The following is a 25,558-nucleotide window of genomic DNA, read 5'->3' as shown; positions in this document are numbered from 1 at the left end:
AAAGTACAGATAGCTCTGGGCCGCATAGACATTTTAACAATGTTTATTCTTCTGATCCATGAGCATGGAGAGTTTTTCCATCTTTTTGTGTCGTCTTCAATTTATTTCATGAATGTTCCATAGTCCTTGAGTATAGATCCTTCACCTCTTTGGTTAGGTTTATTCCAAGGTATCTTAGAGTTTTTGATGCTGTTGTAAATGGAATCATTTCTCTAATTTCTCTTTTTACATTTTCATTGTTAGTGTAGAAGAAAGCAACGGATGCCTAGTGTATAAGAAAGCAACAGATGCATTTCTCTGCACTGATTTTGTATCATGCCACATTACTGAATTGCTGTATGAGTTCTGATAATTTGGGGGTGGAGTTTTTTGGGTTTTCCCCATGAAGTATCATGCCATTTGCGAAGAGAAAGAGTTTGACTTTTTCTTTGCCAATTTGAATACCGTTTATTTCTTTGTTGTCTCATTGCTGTTGGTAGGACTTCTAGTACTATGTTGAGTAATAGTCATGAGAGTAGGCATCCTTGTCGTGTTCCTGATTTTAAGGAAAAGACTCAGCTTTTCCCCATTGAGAATGATACTCACTGTGGGTTTTTCATAGATAGATTTTATGAAATTGAGGAAATTCCCCTCTTTCCCTATACTCTGAAGAGTTTTAACCATGAAAGGCGGGAAAGGATGCTGTATTTTGTTAAATGCTTTTTCTGTATCAGTTGAGAGGACCATGTAGTTCTTCTCTCTTCTGAATTTGTTCTATCACATTGAGTGATTTGCAAATGTTGAATCATCTTTGCATCCCCGGGATAAATCCCACCTGGTTGTGGTGGATAATCCTTTAAATGTATTGTTGGATCCTGTTAGGTAGGTATTGGTAAGAATTTTGGCATCGTATTGGTCTGAAGTTCTCCTTTTAGATGGGGTCTTTGCCTGGTTTGGGGATCAAGGTAATGCTGGCAGCATAGAAAGAGTCTGGAAGTTTTCCGTCTGTTTCTGTTTCTTGAAACAGCTTCAGGAGAATAGTGTTATTTCTTCTTTGAATGTTTGGTAGAATTTCCCAGGGAATCCATCCGGTTGTGGACTCTTGTTTTTTGGGAGGTTTTTGATCACTGCTTCAATCTCGTTACTGGTTATTGGTCTGTTCAGGTTGTCAGTTTCTTCCTTTTTCTGTCTTGGAAGTTTATAGATTTCCAGGAATGTATCCATTTCTTTTAGGTTGCTTAACTTATTGGCATATTGCTGTTGATAATAATTTCTGATGACTTTTTCTATTTCCTTGGTGTTAGTTGTGATCTCCCCCCTTTCATTCATAATTTTATTAATTTGGATCCTTTCTTTTTTCTTTTGGATAAGTTTGGCCAGTGGTTTATCAATCTTATTGACTGTTTCAAAGAACCAGCTTCTAGATTCGTTGATGTGTTCTAATGTATTTCTGGTATATAATTCATTGATCTCTCTAATTTTAATTATTTCTCTTCTTGTGCATGGGTTTGGTTTAATTTGTTATTGATTTCTCCAGATCTTGAAGGTATGAAGATAGTTTGTATATTTGGAATTTTTCTGTTTTTTTGGGTGAGGCTTGGATGGCTATGTATTAGGACCGCCTTTGCCATATCCCATAGATTTTGGCCTGATGTGTCTTCGTTCTCATTGGTTTCAGTGGATTGATTAAGTTCTTCGATTTCCTGGTTGACCAAAACATTCTTTTTTTTAAAGATTTTATTTATTTATTTGACAGAGATCACAAGTAGGCAGAGAGGCAGGCAGAGAGAGAGAGGAGGAAGCAGGCTCCCTGCCGAGCAGAGAGCCCGATGCGGAACTCGATCCCAGGACCCTGAGATCATGACCTGAGCCGAAGGCAGCGGCTCAACCCACTGAGCCACCCAGGCGCCCCGACCAAAACATTCTTGATGAGGATGGTCTTTAGCTTGAACTATTTCAGTTTCTTTCAAACGTTTTCTTGTGATTGAGTTCCAGTTTCATAGTATTGCGGTCTGAGAATGCGCAGGGAATAATCTGTCTTTTGGTATCGGTTGAAACCTGATTCGTGACCGAGCATGTGGTCTATTTTGGACAAAGTTCCATGTGTGCTTGAGCAGAATGAGTATTCTGCTATTTTTTGGGTGGGCTGTTCTGTATTTATCTATGAGGTCCATCTGGTCCAATGTGTCATTCAAAGCTCTTGTTTAGTTGTTGATTTTCTGCTTAGATGATCTGTCTTTTGCTGAGAGTGGAATGTTAAGGTCCCTTACAATTAATGTATTATTATCAATATGTCTGTATTTTGATTAATAGTTTGCTTATGTAGTTGGCTGTTCCCATGTTGGGGGTATAGATATTTATAGTTGTTAGATCCTCTTGTTGAATAGAAGCTTTAAGAATGATAAAGTGTCCTTCTGTATCTGACTACAGTCTTTATGTTAATATCTAATTTGTCTGATATGAGCATTGCTACCTCGGTTTTCTTTTGCTGTCCTTTGGCTTGAAAGATGATTCTGCATCCTTTTACTTCCAGTCTGGATGTATCCCTAGGTTCACAATGAATCTCTTGTAGACCTCATATGGATCGGTCCTGTCTTTTAATCCAGTCTGCAACCGTGTGCCATTTTATGGGAGCATTTAGGCTGTTCACGTTGAAAGTGATTATTGAAAGATGGGATTTTATTGTCATCATGTTGTCTGTGAAGTCTTGTTTCTGTGGTTCACCTTTGTATATTTCTGTTTTATATCACCCATGGGGTTCTTTCTCCTTTTATAGAACCCCCCCTTAATATTTCTTGCAGGACCGTGTTAGTGGTCACATATTCTGTTAATCTCTGCTGGTCCTGGAAGCTCTTTATCACTCCATCAATTGTGAATGACAGCCTTGCCGGATAAAGAATTTTGGGTTCTTCTCATTTAGTATCCTGAATATGTCTTCCTAGCCCTTTCTGGCTTGCCAGATCTCACTGGACAGGTCTGAGGTTGTTCTGATGTTCCTCGCTTTGTAGATAAGGAATCTCTTTCTCCTACCTGCCTTTAAGATGGTTTCCCTGGTATTAAGATTCACAAGGTTCACTATTACATGCCTGGGCATTGGTCTGTTCTCCTTCATCTTGGGGATTGTTCTTTCTGACTCTAGGACATGAATTGTTTCCTTTCCCAAATTTGGGAAGTACTCGGCTACAAGTACTAATATGCCTTTTAGTAAAAAGGGATGTGAGCAAGCTTGACTAAGTTGGTGTACATCATTCAGCTTCTGTTACTTTTTTTAAAGATTTTATTTACTTATTTGACAGAGATCACAAATAGGCAGAGAGGCAGGCAGAGAGAGAGATAGGGAAGCAGGCTCCCTGCTGAGCAGAGAGCCTGATGCGGGGCTCGATCCCAGGACCCTGGGATCATGACCTGAGCCGAAGGCAGAGGCTAAACCCACTGAGCCACCCAGGCGCCCCTCAGCTTCTGTTATAAGACATAAATGTGTAGGATGTGGCAGAAAGTTTACTTTTAAATCTCAACTGGTGATTTTTAAAAATCTCTTTCCTCCCTAACCACAATTTTTATTATTTTATTATTTTTTAAAGATTTTATTCATTTATTTGACACAGAGAGAGAGAGAGAGACAGCGAGAAAGGGAATACAAGCAGAGGGGAGTGGGAGAAGGAGAAGCAGGCTTCCCGCTGAGTAGTTAGCAAGATGTGGGGCTCGATCCTGAGCTGAAGGCAGATGCTTAACAACTGTGCCCCCAAATAACAATTTTTAATTAGAATTTCAGCGTACTTATAATAATTGCCCTTCATGCTGATCATAAGTTATTGTAAGATCTTGAATTACCTTCTCAATCATGGAAGATTACTAAATTATTATTACTTTGTTTACTTTACTGTAATACTGCTTTATTACTTTAGCATTGCTGTACCCTAATTCTTCAAATAGTGGTGCCCATTTTGTTGTATGGTAGCTTTTATTAGCCACTTTCTTTTACTAACTAGGATATACCATTTTAAGTGCTTTTCAGCAGAAGTAGAAAACCACATGGAAAAAACATATTTTGGAATTTTTGAGAAATGGACATAGATTAACAGAATCTGTTAATTCAGTTTTCTCTAGTATATTTTGAAGATGTCCTTTAATTATCAGATGTAACTGGATTTTAGACACAGCTGTTTCATTTATTTCATTTATATTAAATGTGACATTTTTTCCATTTTTAAAAATTTATTTATTTCATATATATGATTCATTCTAAAACTTTGAAAATACTTGAAAGGACTTAACACTTTGCAATTTCTTTTATCATGTTTGAGCACTATGGTAATGATGTCTGATCCAGATCTGACTTTGGAACTCTGCAAGTCATCTTTAAAAACAAGTACACACCCCCATCCAAATCTTCATTTTTAATCCTTAAAGAGTGTTTTTTTTTCCTTTTGTAAAAAATGTATTTGGTTATATATTCAAAGTTGCTAGTTCTTTTTGATTAGTTATAATTAATAAAATCAATGGGGTATCATTCAATTATTAATTTGTTTGATCTATGAATTCTCTTATCTGACAGGTTTTTTTTTTTTTTTTCCCTTTTGGTTTTAATAGAACATTCAAATAAAAACTTTGGCAGATGATGTGGTAAGGTGGTCTTAGTAGCATGTTATGTTACTTGTGCATGTTGCCTTTTTTAACTAAAGTGGGTGGACATTAAAGCATTCATGTATGTAAGATATATATAGATGTTTAAAAGTACAGTAGAATGGAAGACTTCTTAAGAGATTCTTTTGTTTTTTTGGATCTTAAAGTAAAGAATTATCAGAGAACTCAGTAAAATTTTGATTTTATCCTACTATATACCTTAACCAGAATTTTTTTGTCTGTATATAAATCTAACTCTGGAAAATACAGACGTTTTTCTCCTATGATAGCCAAGGAAACTGTGAATAAGTAAAAGATTAATATCAATATTGGGGAAAATTAATGTAGAAAGGAAAGTAAGTTAATCGTGTCAGATATATGCTGTTAAATTTAAAATTCTTAAATATTTTGAGCTAAGGCTATCATAGTAAATCTTATTAAAAGTTATGGGCTTAACTTTTAAGTGTGCCCTTTTATAGCTAAACTGTTAAAATACAGTATTTTAAGCAATGTCCATTTTTTTTCTTTGTGAAATTACAAATAATGTAAAACATTAGTGATTCAAGAAGATAAAATTGTGTAGCTTAACTTTGTTTTCTTATTAGAGTATAGCCGAAAGCAGTATTATCTAGATAGAAATGAAGGGCATAATAGAAGATCAAGTATATATGTAAATAATGCTACTCAGCACTACAAAAGTGACATGAAGTAACAGGAACATAAAAACATTGATTTAATGGTAAATTACATATTTAAATGCTTTTATGTCCACCGTATTTTTTTAGTGAAATTTGACTGTTGAATATGTACTCACCTCTCAAGCTTATTTGGGATTACTTAATAGAGTTGTTTGAAAATGTAATACATACCTAAACCAACTTTATTTTCCTCTAAGAGTTAAAAGAAAATTAGAATATAGTTCAGGATAATTTGAAGAAATAAATCTTAATGTGAACATTGGGATTGGAACCAGGACTTACAAATTTAGTGAGTCACTTTTTCTGTGAAATGAGAGGGTCTAGATGATTTTTCAAATTTTTTCCCAGCTCTAAAACACTATGATTTATAGAATCTCGTTGTATGAAACCATGTACTGAAATCATTTTTGTAATCCTAAATAAGCTGCATAAAACTGCTCATATTTCTTTAAAAATACAGCTTTTAATTAAAAAAAAAAAAAAGGGTTCCTGGAATCAAAATTAAAAGTGTATTCTTTTTATGGGGGGAGTCAACAGAAAATTAAGTAGTTGTAATAACTTCTGTGATGCAGTTTGTAATAATTGTAATATTTGAAATAATTTATAAGGACTCAGTAACATGGCAGGAAGATATACTGTTCTCACATCTAACATGTGTGCTTATTTAACATGAGTTGATGGTATGCATGTGCTTTCTAACAGAAACCAGAATAAAACTGAGTTGCGTTCAGTTTTATGGACATTACTAATTTTTGAGGTCTAGTGTTTTGTGGTTTAAAACAGATTGGGATGTTCATATGTACCTAGACTCATTAATATACTTTATGTGAAATAGCAAGCTAATTATTAGAGATTGTGCATGGAACCAAAGTTTCAGAGTCAATATCCTGAAGTTCTTCATAATAGTAGTTGTAGGAATAAGATAATTCTGTATGCATTAACATTGCCATTAAATAGAAAAGGTGATGTCTTGTTATTCTCTATTTTCAGGGAAAAAAAGGGCAGTCATAGTAACAGCAACAATTATAATAAATAGAGAAGTACATTAAACATATCAACTTATTTTAATCTCAGTATAACTGTGGTATAGGTACTTGTTATCTGTATTTTAAAGACTTTATGTATTTATTTTAGAGAAAGAGAAAATCTCAAGCAGATTCCCCACTGCGCATAGAGCCCTCTGTGGGTGGGGCTTGATCTCATGATCCCTACTAGATGATGACCTGAGCCGAAATGAAGTCAGACACTTACCTGAAAGAACCACCCAGATGCCACTTGTTACACATATTTTAGAGATTAGGAAACATAATTTACACAGGGTTCCTCAGTTAGTAAAGGGCACATTCAAACCCAGTCTGGCTTCAGAATCTAAGTCCTTAACTATTACACCCAACCGCTATGCTGACAAAGTATCCATAGATACTTGTCACAATTTTTGGCACTTCGAAGAGAGAAATGTTGTAATTTACCTCTTAGAATTGAACATTGGGGCTCTTTATATTTCCTTTCTTTATTTCTCATAGTTCAAAGCTATATTCTCCCCTAAACAACCACGTGACCTTAATGCAGAATTTTTTTTCTTTTTTAACCTACTTACTGTGTGAAACAGAAATAAGGGACTAAGGTTTACTTTTGAGAAATGCTTTTCACACCTCAGACTTCTGAGACTGAAGAACTACTACAAATTTTCAAAATTGTACAATCTCTAACTGGAGCTTGTTGCTTAAGAGTTTGTCAAAAGACACTAATGATACATATTATACTAAGTGCTATTTTGATGTTTCTTGTATTAAGTGCTATTTTGATGTTTCAGTACTTTGTATTTGTGATTCTGGGTTTCTTTCTTAGAGTTTCTTATGTTTTTCTTTGTAGCGTGACCGGATTACAAGTTTTAGAAAATCTACTGTCAAAAAAGAAAAACCTCTTATTCAACATCCTATTGATTCTCAAGTTACAATGAGTGAGTTTCCAGCAGCTCAGCCATTGTATGATGAACGATCTTTGAATTTGTCAGAAAAGGAAGTACTGGATCTCTTTGAAAAAATGATGGTAAGTTAGACCCCTGTTTTTGTTGTGATTTTAAAATTTGTGTGTCCAAGATAGCATGGTGTTTCAAGTAGGTATGTTTGTATGGATTGTGTTTGTAATGTAAAATAGAGACCAGAAACCTGTTGATAACACAGAACTATTTTCAGAAGTATCTGTGTTTTTGAACTAAAACATCCTCACTTATTACTTCTACAGTGAGCTCCAGAAAGCAGGGCCTCTCTTTTTTATTTGTGTTCTCTAGTATTTTGTAGTCTCAGGCACATTGAATCCAGTTTTTTAATTAACTGATTTGTGTTTCTGTTTCTGTAAAGTAAAACAGGCCAAATTATACTTTGCTGGAAACAACACAAGGTATCTTGTTAGGTATATGAAATAGAGTGGGGAAGATGGAGGGTAAAACAACAATGGAGGGCACCTGGGTGGCCTAGTGGGTTAAGCTGCTGCCTTTGGCTCAGGTCATGATCTCAAGGTCCTGGGATCGAGTTTTGCATCGGGCTCTCTGCTCAGCGTGGTGCCTGCTTCCCTCTCTCTCTCTCCCTCTCTGCCTGCCTCTCTGTCTACTTGTGATCTCTGTCAAGTAAATAAATAAAATCTTAAAACAACAACAACAACAACAATGGAAAACATAGAGGAGAAACAGTGCCTCAGAGAAGGAGGAGGATGGCAGTAGAGTAGGAAGACACTAGGCTCAACTCATCTCGTGAACACAGGTAGATAGCTATCAAATCAGTCTAAATACCTCAGAAATCAACCGGGAGACTGAAAGAATAAACTCTACAAATGAAGGGAGAGAAGAGACCACATCAAAGAAGGTAGGAAGTGCAGAGATGTGGTTTAAGGGAAGAATGGATCAAAGCTACTGAGGAGGGGAGGGAGCTCTGGTCTGGAGAAGGGCTAGAGAGAGACAGAGAGAGACAGAGAAGCACATGGGGGGGGGGTGTACATGGAGATTGTTTCACCAAAGCCCTTGGCTTTGGAAAACAAGAAGGGCAGAGTTTCATGAGTTCTTGAAACCAGTAGGGTTTAAAGCCTGAAATTTTGAACGTCAGCAAGATTGGCTGGGATAGAGCCCTGAGGGCACCACCCTGCTCCTGGAGAGAAGGCAGGCAGCAACCCAAGGACAGATTGCTTGGTAAAAGCAATATGAAGAGCATCTGGAATGAATGGGAATTATTTGCTATCCTCTGAGCTTTCCCCTGAGAGGCAGCATTCACTGAGATACCTCTCTGGGAACAAAGGAGTTGGCTGGAGCCCTTCCCCTCCCCCACACATAACAACATAAACTGTGAGCCAGCTGCTTGAAGCAGCCCAGCAGCAACACTGCCTGCATAATTTGCTTACACCAAGCCCCACCCCCTGTGCTTCACTGGAGGTACCCTTCTCAGGCCTGCTTCAGGACCAGCACAAGTGGGCCTAACCTTCAGAAGACCAGCATAAAGCTCTGACTTCACCACATCTCCTGACCAGAGAGTTTTGAAGGGAGTTCCAGTGGAGATGGAGATAGGACTTGTTCTGTAAGGAGACCAGAGTATACCTGGTAAACTCACCACATTCAGCTCAGGGACCAAACACTGGCCACAGCAGGTAAGGAGGGCCTCTGCAGAGTACTGGTCTAAAGGATATAGCACCCCATAGCAACAGCAGAGTACATGCAGCAAACACCAGAGACACTCCCTGAAGCTCCAGGCCTTGGGCAGTACATGACCTCTTCTTCATAAGGACATTACTTGCAGGAAGCAGGAAACATAACTGGATTTTCTAACACAGGGAAAGACACTTAGAGAAAATGCAAAGGTGAAGGAATTTATGCCAAATGAAAGAACAAGCTAAGGCCTTGGCTATAAATCTAAGTGAAAAAGATGTAAATAACATGCCTGATGGAGAATTTAAAGCAAGGATCATATCATAAGGATACTCACTGGGATTGGGAAAAGAATAGAAAACATCAGTGACAGCCTTACAATAGAGATAAAACATCTTAATTGACCTTGCAGGAGCATTTGATACAGTTGATCATTCTCTCCAATTTGAAATGCTTCCTCCCTTCCATACCCCCAACATTGATTTGGTTTTCCTTCTGCTTTTTTGGCAGCTTCTTTTCAGTATTCTTTGCTGATTCCTTTTCATGTTCTCAGCCTTTAAAGTAGAGGCCTAGGACAAGCCTTTAAAGTAGAGGCCTAGGACATCTTTTCCTCTTCATATTATCTTCTTTGGTAATTAACAACCAATACTGAGCTTTTAAATCCCATTTGTGTGCTCACAGTTCTCAAATTTACCTCCAGCTTAGTCCTCATGTCTATACTCTAGACATATATCAACTTCAAAATCAGTGTTTCACCTTGGATGATCAGTAGAGTTCTCCAAAGTAATATATTCAAAACTGAACTGCTGATATTCTACTCCAAACCTGCTCCTCCCAGTGTCTTCCCCTTCTTAGCTGGTGGTATATCTGTTTACCTAGTTACTAAGGCCAAAATCGTTTGAATTGTCTTTTACTATTTTTTTCCTTACCTTTAATTCATTTCGTAACCCATTAACTCTTCATTCAAAGTACGGTACTTGGAATAGCTGACCATTTCTTATCACCTTTACTGACCCCACACTAATTGAAATCTTACCTGGGCTGCCATAGTAGTGGTAGGACTATAGGACTACTACAACTTTTAATTGGTCTCCATGTTTCACCATGACCCTCTACAGGATATTTTCAATACAGAAATATTATCCATTTAAATCCTGAAGAGTATTCTATCAGTTGGCTCATCAGGTCTCTCCATGGCTCCCATTTCACTTGGTATACAAAAGTCAGTACACTTAAATGTCTTATAAGGCCCTATATGATCTGATCCTCACCTTCCCTCCTTTGATAACTTCCTATGCTACTCTTCCCACTGGCTCACTCTGTTTCAGACATGCACCTGCCTTTATCATACTTGTAGCCTTAGGCAAAAATGATTCTTACTAGTTTGTAAGTTTTTGTGTACAGTGTTGACAGTGTTTTAAAAACTTTTTATAACATTTCTGTTTTGTGACTTGAATATTCTAATGTTTAATGAGAATATTACCACTATTAAATGAGTTTTTAAATATAATTAAAAAAAATTTTTTTAAACATATAATATATTTTTATCCCCAGGGGTACAGGTCTGTGAATCGCCAGGTTTACACACTTCACAGCACTCACCATAGCACATACCCTTCTCAGTGTCCATAACCTCACCCCCCTTCTCCCAACCCCCCTCCCCCCAACAACCCTCAGTTTGTTTTGTGAGATTAAGAGTCACTTATGGTTTGTCTCCCTCCCAATCCCATCTTGTATATTTATTCTTCTCCTACCCACTTAACCCCCCATGTTGCATCTCCACTTCCTCATATCAGGGAGATCATATGATAGTTGTCTTTCTCCGCTTGACTTATTTTCGCTAAGCATGATACCCTCTAGTTCCATTCACGATGAGTGATGTTTTTAACAAAGATTTGCTTGTGGGTTCATCAATGTGATTTAAAGAAAGGTACAATTGAGAGCCACATTTTCTCTATTGGCAATTTTTCTTTCCATTGGAAATTTCAGAGTAGGAAGTTAGGTAAATATGGTTTGATTAAAAGTAACCAAAAAAATCAATAAATATATTTTAAAGATTATCTCTCTTTGAGAGAAGTGTACTTGTACATTGGACATTATGTGTTTTCTATGTTCTCTTCAGTTTGACTGTAATTAGCTTACAGTGAAGAAGTTATTTTATGAATTATCATAGCTTTCATTTACTGTGCACTTATTAGCCAGGCTTGTAACTAAATAGTTTATACGTATTATTTCAGTTGATCCTTATGAAAATGCCACAAAGTAGGTGACATAGTTTTACTCCATTTTTAGATGAGGAAATTGAAGCTAAGAGAGAGTGAAGAAATTGGTTCTGTAACTTGTCTTAGCTAGTAAGTGGGTGAGCTGGAACATAAATTTAGATACATAAAAATGTAAAAAAAAATGGCCTTTTTGTAGCATCTGTCTTTTTTTTTTTTTAAAGATTTTATTTATTTATTTGAGAGAGGGAGAGAGCACAAGCAGGAGGAATCGCAAAGGAAGAGGGAGAAACAAGCTCTGAGCAGGGAGCCTGACACAGTGCTTGGTCCCAGGACCCTAGGATCATGACCTGAGCTGAAGGAATATGCTTAATCAGCCTGAGCCATGCAAATGCGCCTTGTAGCATCTGTCTTTAATAATGTTTCGTTTAAGCTAAATATAAGTTAATACATTTTCCTTGCATACATACTCTGGAAATAGAAGGCAATTCAAAAGTATATTGGTTAGTAGGCAAAGCCAGTTTGGGATGGATTATTTCCTACTGATGATGTAAAGTTGTCTGTAATCTCTTTTTACAAAGCATCAGTTGAAAGAGACTGAAAATTTATAATGGAAAACTGTTAAAATGCCATTATCTAAATCGATAGGGAGAAGACACTTAGGTGGATCTGTTTCTAAAACACAAGTAGACTTCCCAGCGTCAAAGTTCTTTTATTTCACTCTTCCTAGGTGTCCTTCCTTGTAAAAATAAAGTAATAGATGTTTGGGTTCTATTTGATGGCCACTATGTAGGATACTCTTGTTTTTCATGATTATCATCTTTTATTGTGCTAGTTCTGTTGATTGGCTTTTTTTCACTTTAGTGAACTACAAACAAAATTTAGGCCATTTGACCTAAACACTCAGTATGTGTTTTAGGATACATACTGAGGTGTAAAAAATTCTAAATAATTGTACAAAATAGCACAACGTTATACACAGTAATTTATATGAGATGCTTGACCAGAAATAAGTTACTTTAAAACTGCTAATAAAATTTATTATTTGGAATTTCTGGGTAATGATATATTTTGGTAGGACTTTTGGTGAAAAGCTTAAATGATCAAAGGCAGTATTCAAATATAATCCTATCTTCCTCTGATAATTGAAACTCTTGCTATGCTTGAGGATCATATCTTATCAACAGGAGTTCTCAGTGTACAGGCTTATAGATACTAGGGGATTTTGGGTTAAATATGAAATTAGCATTAGACATAATTTTTTTTTAAAGATTTTATTTATATGACAGAGAGAGAGAGAGAGATCATAAGTAGGCAGAGAGGCAGGCAGAGAGAGAGGGGGAAGCAGGCTCCCCGCTGAGCAGAGAGCCCAATGCGGGGCTCAATCTCAGGACTCTGACTTCATGACCTGAGCCGAAGGCAGAGGCTTAACCCACTGAGCCACCCAGGTGCCCCAGTATAGACACAGTTTTTTATTTTTTAAAAATATTTTATTCATTTATTTGACAGAGATCACAAATAGGCAGAGAGGCAGGCAAGGAGAGAGGAGGAAGCAGGCTCCCCGCAGAGCAGAGAGCCCAGTGTGGGTCTCGATCCCGGGACCCTGGGATCACGACCTAAGTGGAAGGCAGAGGATTTAACCCATTGAGCCACCCAGGCACCCCTAGACATAATTTTTTAAGTATTAACTCTGATTACTATAGCTTTTATTTCATTATTAATAACTTATTTTAAAAATCACTTGACCATTGCTAAGTAAAATCATGCAACCAGTTAACTGAAAAATTTGAGTGGTTAGGTTTCCTTTACTAGTGTATTTGTAAATTAGTAATGTTCTATTGATTCTGACTTATATTTTCTGCATTGGTATTTGACTTTTCAAATTGTAGTTATTTAGTAAAACAATTTTAGACAGATCTTTTGCACAATGTATCAATGGCTATTGCTGACAGATTTTAAAGCTCCAAATTTGAAAGTTATAGATGATTCTTTAATGAAGCACATTCTCTTTATATAGCAGCATGTCTTCAGTAGTTTCTAAGACTGAATTTTTTTACATATAGTCACCGAGTATTAATTGAAAATAAGGAAGACTTTCTTTTTTTTTTTAAAGATTTTATTTATCTATTTGACAGAGAGAAATCACAAGTAGGCAGAGAAGCAGGCAGAGAGAGAGAGGGAAGCAGGCTCCCTGCTGAGCAGAGTGCCCGATGCGGGACTTGATCCCAGGACCCTGAGATCATGACCTGAGCCGAAGGCAACGGCTTAACCCACTGAGCCACCCAGGTGCCCCTAAGGAAGACTTTCTATTAAAACTTTCAAGAATGAAAAACAACTTGCTTTTATATGAATTTTATAATTAGCAGCAGGAATAAATGATACTTGCTCTTTAAGATTCTTGTGCCCCTCCTCCCCAGAGTCATGTTTTCAAATGTTTCTCAAGTGGGTAAAGGTAGTAGGACCAAAACAGCAATACTGCTTTTACATTTTTTTTTTAACTATAAAAGGTGATTGTAATAACTGTAGTTACTATAGTCTGTACTTACTACTAAAAGGTGACTGTAGTATTACATATCATCTTTAACCAAAAATTCAAATTTGAATGAGATTCTATTTGTACCGTTTCTCATGTTAATGAGATGCAGTTAGTATTGCTTCTAATTAGATTGGTGAAATATCTCCTCCACTTTATAAGTAAATTGATATTGGTATAATTGGATAGTTATTCAATATTGTAAGTTTCATGACCTTTGAGCTTACATGGCCTTTGAGTTTCATGGTCTTTGAGAATAACTGAACTGGTTTTTGCACACTTGAGTATACTGCCTAAGGACTATTAAATATTTAGTAGTGATAATTTGTTTTTATATGAACTGAATTAATACAGCTAGAACAAGTAGAGAGATAATGTCTGGACACTTGTGTTTCCTTTTGAGTATTATTACTTTTTTGTATGCAGTTGTTCTTTCTTGGGGACTAGAGAGAGAGGGTTTCCATTTTAAGCTTAAAAAATAGAGACTTCTTGCGTACTCAAGTTGGAATTGATTTCTTTCTTTTATTTAAAAATGATTTTATTTATTTATTTGACAAGTAGAGATTACAAGTAGAGAGGCAGGCAGAGAGGGAGGGAGAAGTAGGCTCCCTGCTGAGCAGAGAGCCTGATTTGGGGCTTGGGGCTTGATCCCAGGACCCTGAGACCATGACCTGAACCAAAGGCAGGGGCTTAAACTGCTGAGCCACCAGGTGCCCTGAAATTTGATTTCTTATGTTAGCTATCAGAAAGATCTGTTGAGTGGAGATCCAGCTTACATTGGTGACATTGGATTTGTATAGATATGTTCTAACATAGGCAGTTAAATAGTTTTTGTCATATGCAAAACATGAGGCTAGTGATGATATTTTGATTAATTTGTAAGTATATTTCATTTCAACCTCATTTTAATATATGATTCCATGTGTAAATATGTTTTGCACTTTGTTTCTATTCAGCAATTTATATTAATGTATTTTGCATTTGGGGCTTATTTTAATGACAGTATAGCTATATGCAATAAATACTAAATTATCTAGCCCATGTTCTGTCTGCTAGGACTGCCATAAATAATCCCAAAGCTTTTTAGTTTTTGTGTTCTCTCTCTTTTGGCTTTCACCAATTTAGAGAGAATTTGTGACTTTGGACCCCAGGTGTTACACTTTAACCCAGATATACTTCTCTCCCCTGACTCACTCCTGGGTTTCTTTTTTATACAACATTGGTGTTTTAGGAGTTGGTTAGCTTGTATGAGAACCTTTTACTGCTGTCATCATTAGTAATTTGAATTGATAGTTAAATTAACATAAAATATAGGTAAAATAAATCTTAAAATTTATTATAAGCCACAGAAATAGTCAGAAATTATTACAGCCTTAGAAATTGTCTAGATCACATAATTTCCATTGGTTACCTTTACATTTCCAGTGTCTTTACTGTACATTATTAGACTGAGATACATAGATTACATAGATTCTAAGAATAGCTTGTAAGAGGAGCAAAACCTACCGAGTAAATAGGTCTAAAAGGTAACTGAGGGGTGCTTGGGTGGCTCAGTAAGTTAAGTGTCCGACTCTTGATTTCGGATCAGGACATGAATGATCTCAGGCTTGAGATTGAGCCCTGCATCAGGCTCCGTGCTCAGCGCAAGGTTTGCTTGAGATTCTCTCTCTCCCCTTTTCCCTCTGTCTATCCCCCTACTCTTTATTTATAAACAAATAAAATCTTCTTTAAAAAAGGTAACTAAATATGAGTCACTTTTAAATTCACTTAACAAATAAAATTTTCACCAATGTTTGCAAGAAGAATTAAAGGAACTAGGTTTTTCAAATTTACCTGGTTGTAGCTGGTAAACTTAACAATTTACTGCCTCTGTTCTTGGTTTGTACATAGAATTGCTTTCCAAAATATATTTTTTATACATTCATTGCTATGAATGTATTTCCATAGCAGTTTTTTTGGGAAGGATTTTATTTATTTATTTGAGAGAGAGAGACTGAACAGGAGAGAGAACATGAGTTGGGGGAGGGACAGAAGGAGAGGAAGAAGCAGACTCCCAGCTGAGCAGGGAGTCCGATGGGGCCTTGATCCCCGAAACCTGGGATCATGATGTGAGCTGAAGGCAGACACAACCAACTGAGCCAGCCAGGCGCCTACACAACTGTTTTTTTTTTTTTTTTTTTTTTAAATATGTGCAGTATTCCAGGTTGCTGTATGGCTGTATGTTGGAGGTACAAAGATGAATGCAATACCTCCACTGTCATCATAGAACTCAGAGTTTGGTCAAGGAGAGAAGAATGTACAAACCTGGTTTCAATAGTAGTAGGATACCTGTGAATAGGCTACTGTGGGTGCTTAACCCAGTGCAGGAGCTCAGGGAGGAAACAGGAAAGACCCGAATATACTATGAAACCCCATGTCACTTAACGAATTTTCAGTATTTTTTGGCATTAACGAATTCTCAGAGCTTAAACAATTAAGTTTATCAAGATTGAGTGCCTTCTGTATGCCAGGTACTGTTCTAAGCTCTGAGGAAAAAAGAGCAGAGAAGAGCTCAAGGGAATCTCCTGCTGTCAAGAAGCTTATGTTCTGGGGCACCTGGGTGGCTCAGTGGGTTAAGCCTCTGCCTTCGGCTCAGGTCATGACCTCAGGGTCCTGGGATCAAGCCCCATATTGGGCTCTCTGCTCGGCAGGAAGCCTGCTTCCCCCTCTCTCTCTGCCTGTCTCTCTGCCTACTTGTTATCTCTCTGTCAAATAAATAAATAAAATATTAAAAAAAAGAAGCTTATGTTCTGATAGGCGTGATATAGTAGGACATAATGATGCCTGGGTGGCTCAGTTGGTTAGGCTGCTGCCTTCAGCTCAGGTCATGATCCCAGCATCCTGGAATCGAGTCCCGCATCCTGCTTCTTGCTCAGCAGGGAGCCTGCTTCTCTCTCAGCCTCTGCCTGCTTGTGTATACTCTCTCTCTCTCTTTTCTCTCTGATAAATAAATAAAATCTTAAAGAAAAATAAAAGAAAATGGAAAAGTTTATTTGACATCTCTCTGTTGAATGCCAGTTTCTTCGTTAGGTCCAGGGGAACATAAAGATGACAAATACACTATCTTTGCCTCTAGGATTTTATTTTTTATGGCTCAAAAAGTAAGAATAATTTGAAAAAATGTTTTAACCTTACATTTTTTAAATTGCTGGAAAAAAATCAAAAGAAGTCTTTCAGGACACATGAAAAATATATGAAATTCAGTGTTTATAAGTATTTTTGAATGCAGCCATAGCCATTTGTTTATATATCATTTGTGGCTCCTTTTGTGTTACAACTGCAGGTTGAATAATGGTGATAAAGTCCCTGTGACCCACAAAGCCTAAAACATTTACTATCTGGTCCTATGTAGAAAGTTTGTCAAGCTCTGCACTAATAGTCTCTCAACTTCTTGATTTATTATCTTGTTAGAAAAAATAGTGTGTGTTTGAGCAAGTAACCCCAATGTATTTTATTTAAAAATTTTATGCATATACGTATGTACTATGTCTGTTGTAAAATACAGACATAATAAAGAATGAGAAAAACATGAACAAGATTTTAAAATGACTTAAAATTTTATTTTTTTTTTTATTTAAAAATTTTTTCTATTATTTTTACTAACATATAATGTATTATTTGCCCCAGGAGTACAGGTCTGTGAATCATTATTAGGCTTACACAGTTCACAGCACTCACCATATTACATACCCTATATGCATATCCATAATGCTACCAATGCTACCACCCTCCCCATACTCCTCTTCCCCTTGGCAACCCTCAGTTTGTTTTGTGAGATTAAGAGTTTCTTATGGTTTCTCTCTCCCCGCATCCAATCTTGTTTCAATTTTTCCTTCCGTAACCCCCACATTCTCCACTCTGCCTCTCCAATTCCTCATATCAAGGACATAATATGGTTATTGTCTTTCTCTGATTGACTTACTTTGCTCAGCATAATACCCTCTAGTTCCATCCATGTCATTGCAAATGGAAGATTTTGTCTTTTTGATGACTGCATAGTATTCCATTGTATATATACACACCACATTTTCTTTATCCATTTATCTATTGATGGACATCTAAGGCTCTTTCCATAGTTTGGCTATTGTGGGCATTGCTGCTATACACATTCGGGTGCACATGCCTGTTCAGATTCCCACATTTGTATATTTAGGGTAAATACTCAGTAGTGTGATTGCTGGGTCAGAGGGTAGCTTTATTTTCAACTTTTTGAGGAATCTCCAGGCTGTTTTCCAGAGTGGTTGCACAAGCTTGCATTCCCACCAACAGTGTAGAAGGGTTCCCCTTTCTCCGCATCCTCACCAGCATCTGTCGTTTCCTAACTTATTAATTTTAGCCATTCTGGCTGGTGTGAGGTGGTGTCTCATTGTGGTTTTGATTTATATTTCCCTGATGCCAAGTGTGATGGTGGAGCATTTCTTCACGTGTCTGTTGGCCATCTGGATGTCTTTGCAGAAACGTCTGTTCATATCCTCTGCTCATTTCTTGATTGGATTCTTTGTTCTTTGGGTGTTGAGTTTGACAAGTTCTTTATAGATTTTGGATATTATCCCTTTATTTGATATGTTTTCTGTGAATATCTTCTCCCATCCCGTCAGTTGTCTTTTGGTTTTATTGACTGTTTTCTTTGCTGTGCAAAAGCTTTTTTTTTTTTTTTTAAAGATTTTATTTATTTATTTGAGAGAGAGACAGTGAGAGAGAACATGAGTGAGGAGAAGGTCAGAGGGAGAAGCAGACTCCCCATGGAGCTGGGAGCCCGATGTGGGACTCGATCCCGGGACTCCAGGATCATGACCTGAGCCAAAGGCAGTCGTCCAACCAACTGAGCCACCCAGGCGCCCCTGTGCAAAAGCTTTTGATCTTGATGAAATCCCAATAGTTCATTTTTGCCCTTGCTTCTGTTGCCTTTGGCGATGTTCCTAGGAAGAAGTTGCTGCGGCTGAGGTCAAAGAGGTTGCTGCCTGTGTTCTCCTCAAGGATTTGGATGGATTCCTTTCTCACATTGAGGTCCTTCATCCATTTTGGGTCTATTTTCATGTGTGGTGTAAGGAAATGGTCCAGTTTCATTTTTCTGCATGTGGCTGTCCAGTTTTCCCAGCACCATTTGTTGAAGAGACTCTTTGCCGTTGGGCATTCTTTCCTCCTTTGTTGAAGATTAGTTGTCCATAGAGTGGAGGGTCCACTTCTGGGCTCTCTATTCTGTTCCATTGATCTATGTGTTTGTTTTTGTGCCAGTACCATATTGTCTTGATGATGACAGCTTTGTAATAGAGCTTGAAGTCTGAAATTGTGATGCCACCAATTCGGCTTTCTTCTTCAACATTCCTCTCACTATTCGGGGTCTTTTCTGGTTCCATATAAATAATAGGGATATTTGTTCCATTTCTTTGAAAAAAAAAAAGATGGTGTTTTGATTGGGATTGCATTAAATGTGTAGATTGCTTTAGGTAATAAAGACATTGTCACAATATTTGTTCTTCCAATCCATGGGCATGGAACGTTTTTCCATTTCTTTTTGTCTTCCTCAATTTCTTTCATGAGCACTTTATATTTCTCTGAGTATAGATCCTTTGCCTCTTTGCTTAGGTTTGTTCCTAGGCCTCTTATGATTTTGGGTGCAATTGTCAATGGGATGGACTTCTTAATTTCTCTTTCTTCTGTCGTGCCGTTGGTGTATAGAAATGCAGCTGATTTCTGTGCATTGATTTTATATCCTGACACTTTCTTGAATTCCTGTACAAGTTCTAGCAGTTTTGGAGTGGAGTCATTTGGGTTTTCCACATAATGTATGATATCATCTTCAGAGTGAGCGTTTGACTTCTTTGCCGACTTGTATGCTTTTAATTTCTTTTTCTTGGCTGATTGCTGAGGCTAGGACGTCTAGTACTGTGTTGAATAGCAGTGGTGATAGTGGACATCGCTGCCATGTTCCTGATCTTAGGGGAAAAGCTCTCAGTTTTTCCCCATTGAGATGATATTCGCTGTGGGTTTTTCATAAATGGCTTTGATGATATTGAGGAATGTACCCTCTCTCCCTACACTTTTTAAAGAGTTTTGATCAGGAAGGGATGCTGTACTTTGTCAAATGCTTTTTCAGCATCTATTGAGAGTATTTTATGGTTCTTATTCTTTTATTAATGTATTGTATCACATTGATTGATTTGCAGATGTTGAACCAACCTTGCAGCCCTGGAATAAATCCCACTATGTCATGGCGAATAATACTTTTAATGTTCTGTTGGATCCCATTGGCTAGTACTTTGATGAGAATTTTCACCTCTGTGTTCATCAAGGATGTTGGTCTAGATTTCTCATTTTTGATGGGATCTTTGTCTGGTTTTGATATCAACTTAATGCTGGCCTCATAAAATGAGTTTTGGAATTTTTCCTTCCATTTCTATTTTTTTGGGACAGTTTCAGGAGAACAGGTATTAATTTTTTAGATGTTTGGTAGAATTTCCCTGGGAAGCCGTCTGGTTTTTGGCTGTTGTTTGTTGGGATATCTTTGATGACTGCTTCTATCTCCTTACTGGTTATGGGTCTGTTTAGGTTTTCTGTTTCTTCCTGATTCAGTTTTGGCAGTTTTTATTATCTCTAGGAATGCATCCATTTCTTCCAGATTGTCAAATTTGCTGGCATATGGTTGCTCATAATATGTTCTTATAATTATTGGTATTTCTTTGGTGTTGGTTGTGATCTCTCCTTTATCATTCATGATTTTATTTATTTGGGTCCTTTCTCTTTTGGATAAGTCTGGCCAGGTTTTATCAATCTTATTAGTTATTTGAAAGAACTATCTCCTAGTTTTGTTGATTTGTTCTACTGTTCTTTTGGTTTTGATTTCATTGATTTGTGTTCTGATAGTTCTGATTTCTTTTCTCTTGCTGGGTTTAGGTTTTCTTTGCTGTTTTCCAGATCCTTTAGGTTTAGGGTTAGGTTGCATACTTGAGACCTTTCTTGTTCATTTGGAAAGGCTTGTATGGCTATATACTTTCCTCTCAGGACTGCCTTTGCTCTGTCCACAGATTTTGAACAGTTGTGTTCTCATTATCATTGGTTTCCATGATTTTTTACAGTTCTTCTTTAATTTTCTGGTGGACCCATTCATTCTTTAGTAGGATGCCCTTTAGCCCCCATGTATTTGAGTTCCTTCCAGTTTTCCTCTAGTGATTGAGTTCTAGATTCAGAGCATAGTGGTCTGAAAATATGCAGGGAATGATCCCAATCTTTTGGTACTGGTTGAAATCTGATTTGTGACCCAGGATGTGATCTGTTCTGGAGAATGTTCCATGTGCCGTAGAGAAGAATGTCTATTCTGTTGCTTTGGGATTGAATGTTCTGAATATATCTGTGATGTCCATCTGGTCTAGTGTGTCACTTAAAGCCTTTATTTTCTTGTTGATCTTTTGCTTAGAGGATTTGTCTATTTCAGTGAGGTTGGTGTTGAACTCCTCTACTATTATTTTATTACTATTGATGTGTTTCTTTGATTTTGTTAGTTAATTTGTTTATATACTTGGTTGCTCCAATATTAGTAGTATAGACATTTAAAATTGTTAGATCTTCTTGTTGGACAGACCCTTTGAGTATGATATAGTGTCCTTCTTCATCTCTTATTATAGTCTTTTGCTTAAAATCTAATTGATCTGAGGTAAGGATTGCCACCCCCGGTTTCTTTTGATGTCCATTAGCATGTTGAATTGTTTTTCACCCCCTCACTTTAAATCTGGAGGTGTCTTTGGGTATAAAATGAGTTTCTTGTAGACAGCATATTGATAAGTTTTGTTATTTTATCCATTCTGATACCCTGTGTCTTTTGATTGGGACTTTTAGCCCATTTACATTTAGGGTAACTATCAAAAGGTATGAATTTAGTGCCACCGTGTTGCCTGTAGGGTGACTGTTACTGTATATTGTCTCTGTTCCTTTCCTCGTCTCCTCCTAGGCTCTCTCTTTGCTTAGAGGACCTCTTTAAATATTTTCTGTATGGCTGGTTTGGTGTTTGAAAGTTCTTTTAATTTTTATTTGTCCTGGAAGGTTTTTATCTCTCTTATTTTCTATGACAGCCTAGGTGGATTTAATATTCTTGGCTGCATATGTTTCACATTTAGTGTCTCAATATGTCATGCCAGTTCTTTGTGGCCTGCCAAATCTCTTTGGATAAGTCTGATGCCAGTCTTTATTTCTACCATTGGATGTTACAGACTTCTTGTCCCGAACTGCTTTCAGGATTTTCTCGTTGTCACTAAGACTAGGAAGTTTTACTATTAGATGCTGGGGTGTGGATTTATTTTTATTGATTTTGAGGGGGGTTCTCTATGCCGTCTGTATTTTGATGCTTGTTCCCATTGCCATATTAGAGAAATTGTTTGTTATAATTTGCTCCAGTATACCTTCTGCCCCCTCTCTCTTTTACTTCTCCTGGAATCCCCGTTATCTCATAATGTTTCGTCTTATGGATTATCAGTTATCTCTCCAATTCTCCCCTTGTGGTCCACTGGTTGTTTGTCTCTCTTTTGCTCAGCTTCTTTATTCCCTGTCATTTGGTCTTCTATATCACTAATATTGTCTTCTGCTTCCTTTTTCTTACCAGTAAGAAACTCCATTTTTGATTGCACCTCATTAGTAACTTTTTTGATTTCAGCTTGGTTAGATTTTAGTTCTTTTATTTCTCCAGAAAGGGGTTTTATTTTTCCAGACAGGGTTTCTCTAATATCCTCCATGCCTCTTTCAAGCCCAGCTAGCACCTTGTGAATTGTCATTCTGAACTCTCCATCTGACATGTTACCAATGTCTGTACTGATTAGGTGCCTAACTAACCGTTGGTACTGCCTCTTCTTTTTTTTTTTTTTATGTGGTGAGCTTTTCCGCCATGTCATTTTATCTAGATAAGAATGTATGAACAAGAAAATAAAATACGGAAAGTGTGGCAAGGACCCCAGAAAAATGTACGCAAACCAAATCAAAAGAAACCCAAAACGGGGGTGAGAACAAAGAGGGTAAATAGAAATAAAAAAAAATATATGTATGTATGTTAGAGTGGTGAATAGGATAGAGCCACCCACTTGATTTTGGGTCTATTTTGATCTCTTAGAAGAAACTACTTACCAGGGTGCCTGGGTGGCTCAGTGGGTTGAAGCCTCTGCTTTTGGCTCAGGTCATGATCCCGGTGTCTTGGGTTTGAGCCCCGCCCGCATCAGGCTCTCTGTTCAGCATGGATCCTGTTTCCTCTCTGTCTGCTTGCCTCTCTGCCTACTTGTGATCTCTGTAAATAAAAAAAATCTTCAAAAAAAAAGAAAAAGAAACTACTTCCCAAAATTTTAAATAAAGAAAAACATACATATAGAAAAATTAGCTTAAAAATGATGAAGGGATGGAATATGAGTATAAAGATGAAAATTTAAAAAATAATTTAAAAAAGGAATTGGTAAGTTAGTTGGAAAAAGAAAGTGGCGAGAATTTGCTCATGCTGGAGACTAGAATAGAGCCCTGTGGTATATTTAGGGTATATTTTTATCTATTAGAAGAAATTGTGTGCCAAAATTTTTTAGAGGAAAAACCCTATGTGTATACAAAAATAAAGTTATATCCAATGATGGATATAATATGTGTATAATAATGAATGTTTAAAAAGATTTTTTTAGGAAAGGTTTTGCTAAGATAAATCATTTAAAAAATGTTAAAAGAGGAAAGAAGAAATGTTAAAAAATTAGAATAAGAAAAAATTAAAATTAAAAAAATTTAATTAACTTTGAAGACTAAAGAATCTTGGGGAGAAAGCTATGAATTCCATTCTTTTCTTTTCCCCCTCTTCTGGAATTCCGCTGTTTTCCTTGATCAGTGAGTTTGGTCTTGGCTGGATGGTCTTGCTGATCTACTGGGGGAGGGGCATCTGTACTGATTCTCGACTGTCTTTGCTCAAGATGGAATTTCATTCCCCTTGCTAGGGGCCAGTCTAAGAAATCTGAGTTCGCTATCGGGTGGTTTTTTCCCCTGAATGCTTTTTGTAGAGCTCTGGAGGATGGGAGTGAAAATCACAGCCTATTCTCCAGCCCCGAGGAGCCGGGAGTTCAGGGCCCCACTCCTCAGTGTGTCCTCAGAGAATAGGTGTCAATCACTCTTGTCTCCCTGGTGTCCGGCTGTTCTTTGGGCTCATTCGGTCTGTGACTGAGTGTTTCTGTCTCTGGTGCACATCCCAGTGGAGTCTCCAAACCCAGCAGATTCCTGCCTCCAGAGGAGGAATGTGAGTCTCCCTGGATCTGCCACTTGTGGAGTCCCTGCTCAAAGAGCAGTGGTCCAACTGTGCTGCGCATCATGGTTTAAGGTAGTCCCAAGCTGAGAGGTCAATCCTTGGATCTGTCTCTGTAGTCACCTTCCCCTCTCTGATACGTGGGAGCTCCTTCACACTCAGACCCCCTCGTTCTTTCAGTGATCTCCTGCGTCCTGAGACCCCATTGTCACTGTGAGGACTCCACCTACGCTTAGCCTCTGGAGTGATATCCCTCAGTGGAGCAGACTTTTTTTTTTTTTTTTTAAGATTTTATTTATTTATTTGAGAGAGAATGAGTGAGAGAGAGCATGAGAGAGGAGAAGGTCGGAGGGAGAAGCAGACTCCCCAAGGAGCTGGGAGCCCGATGCGGGACTTGATCCTGGGAGTCCGGGATCATGACCTGAGCTGAAGGCAGCCGCTCAACCAACTGAGCCACCCAGGCGCCCCAGTGGAGCGGACTTTTAAAAGTTCTGATTTTGTGTTCCACTGCTTGCCCGGAGCCAGCCGCTCTGTCCTGGTCTTTCTTCCCATTGCTTTGGATTCAGTTCTCCGCACGTCCTGTCTTTCAGAAAGTGGTTGATTTTCTGTATTTAGAATTGCTGCTCTTCTTCTCTTTGATCTCCTGTTGAGTTTGTATGTGTTCAGAATGATTTGATAACTATCTAGCTGAACTTTTGTGACCTGATGTTCTTTCAGTCCACTACTCCTCTGCCATCTTGTCTCTCCTTTCTAAAGTTTTAGTAATGGTATAAAATCCTTTGCTGTTATGATTAACTTTTTAGTGAGAGCAATGCCAGTGTGTCATTATTTTTTGTGTATTATTTAGAAAAGTAAGTAATTAGAAGGTTTAGTTCCAAGTTCATTTCATTTGGTTATTTGGTTTAATGTGTATTAAATTGAAACAAAGATCTGACAGATATATGTAGGTTCCAGTGGAACAGCAACATCATTAGCAACACTTATTAAATAATAGTACTAACTTTTCTCAGTGCAGTCTGTGAATCAAGCAGAGGTTTTCTGCTGAATCATTACTTGTAAATTTTCATCTTCCTTGATGACAGTTATTCTTATAATTAATTTGGAGTGTTACAGTTTTATATTTTTAAATGAATGGATCAAAATTTGCTTTAAAAAAATGGGCTTCTACTAATTTCATAAGTGTCTTGGTCTCTGCATTTTTACTTTTACATTTGTGATGTAGAGAACCTCACCTCCATATTTGGGTGCTCATGTCTGCTATAAATGTTGATCTAATGCTGCCAGGAAGAAGGAGAAAGAAGTGAGTCATGCAGTGGTGATGGAAACTGATCAGGCAGTTGGGTCTGCCAATGTGTTTCTTTTTTAAATGACATTTATTTGAAAAGCAGTTACTTTCTTACTAATTGTTAAAGTTTTAAGGAATTTTTGGGTTTTGATGAATAAAAAATGCCTGTCATGCTAAATTTCAGCAGTTTTTAAGTATTTTGTTGAGATAACCAGAAATATCTGTGAGGTACAGTATGGTTTCATGCTCACCTACTATCTCATTTCAAGTTGTTACAGATATTCTACATTATTTGAAATATC

The 25,558-nt window shown here is 37.3% G+C and overlaps 1 protein-coding gene across 1 annotated transcript in view; it reads left to right on the top strand.

Moving 5' to 3' along the window:
• The window catches only part of DIAPH2 (diaphanous related formin 2), a 987,699-nt gene that overhangs the window by 44,985 nt on the left and 917,156 nt on the right, over nucleotides 1-25,558 (top strand). Inside the window, exons 2-3 of the mRNA XM_059385748.1 lie at nucleotides 4,570-4,602; nucleotides 7,173-7,349. Coding sequence (XP_059241731.1) covers nucleotides 4,570-4,602; nucleotides 7,173-7,349 — 210 coding nt within the window. The remainder of the gene's footprint in view (nucleotides 1-4,569; nucleotides 4,603-7,172; nucleotides 7,350-25,558) is intronic.

The sequence above is a fragment of the Mustela nigripes genome, chromosome X (assembly GCF_022355385.1).
Source record: "Mustela nigripes isolate SB6536 chromosome X, MUSNIG.SB6536, whole genome shotgun sequence".
Taxonomy (NCBI): domain Eukaryota; kingdom Metazoa; phylum Chordata; class Mammalia; order Carnivora; family Mustelidae; genus Mustela; species Mustela nigripes.
This window is presented reverse-complemented; position numbering and strand designations above follow the sequence as displayed.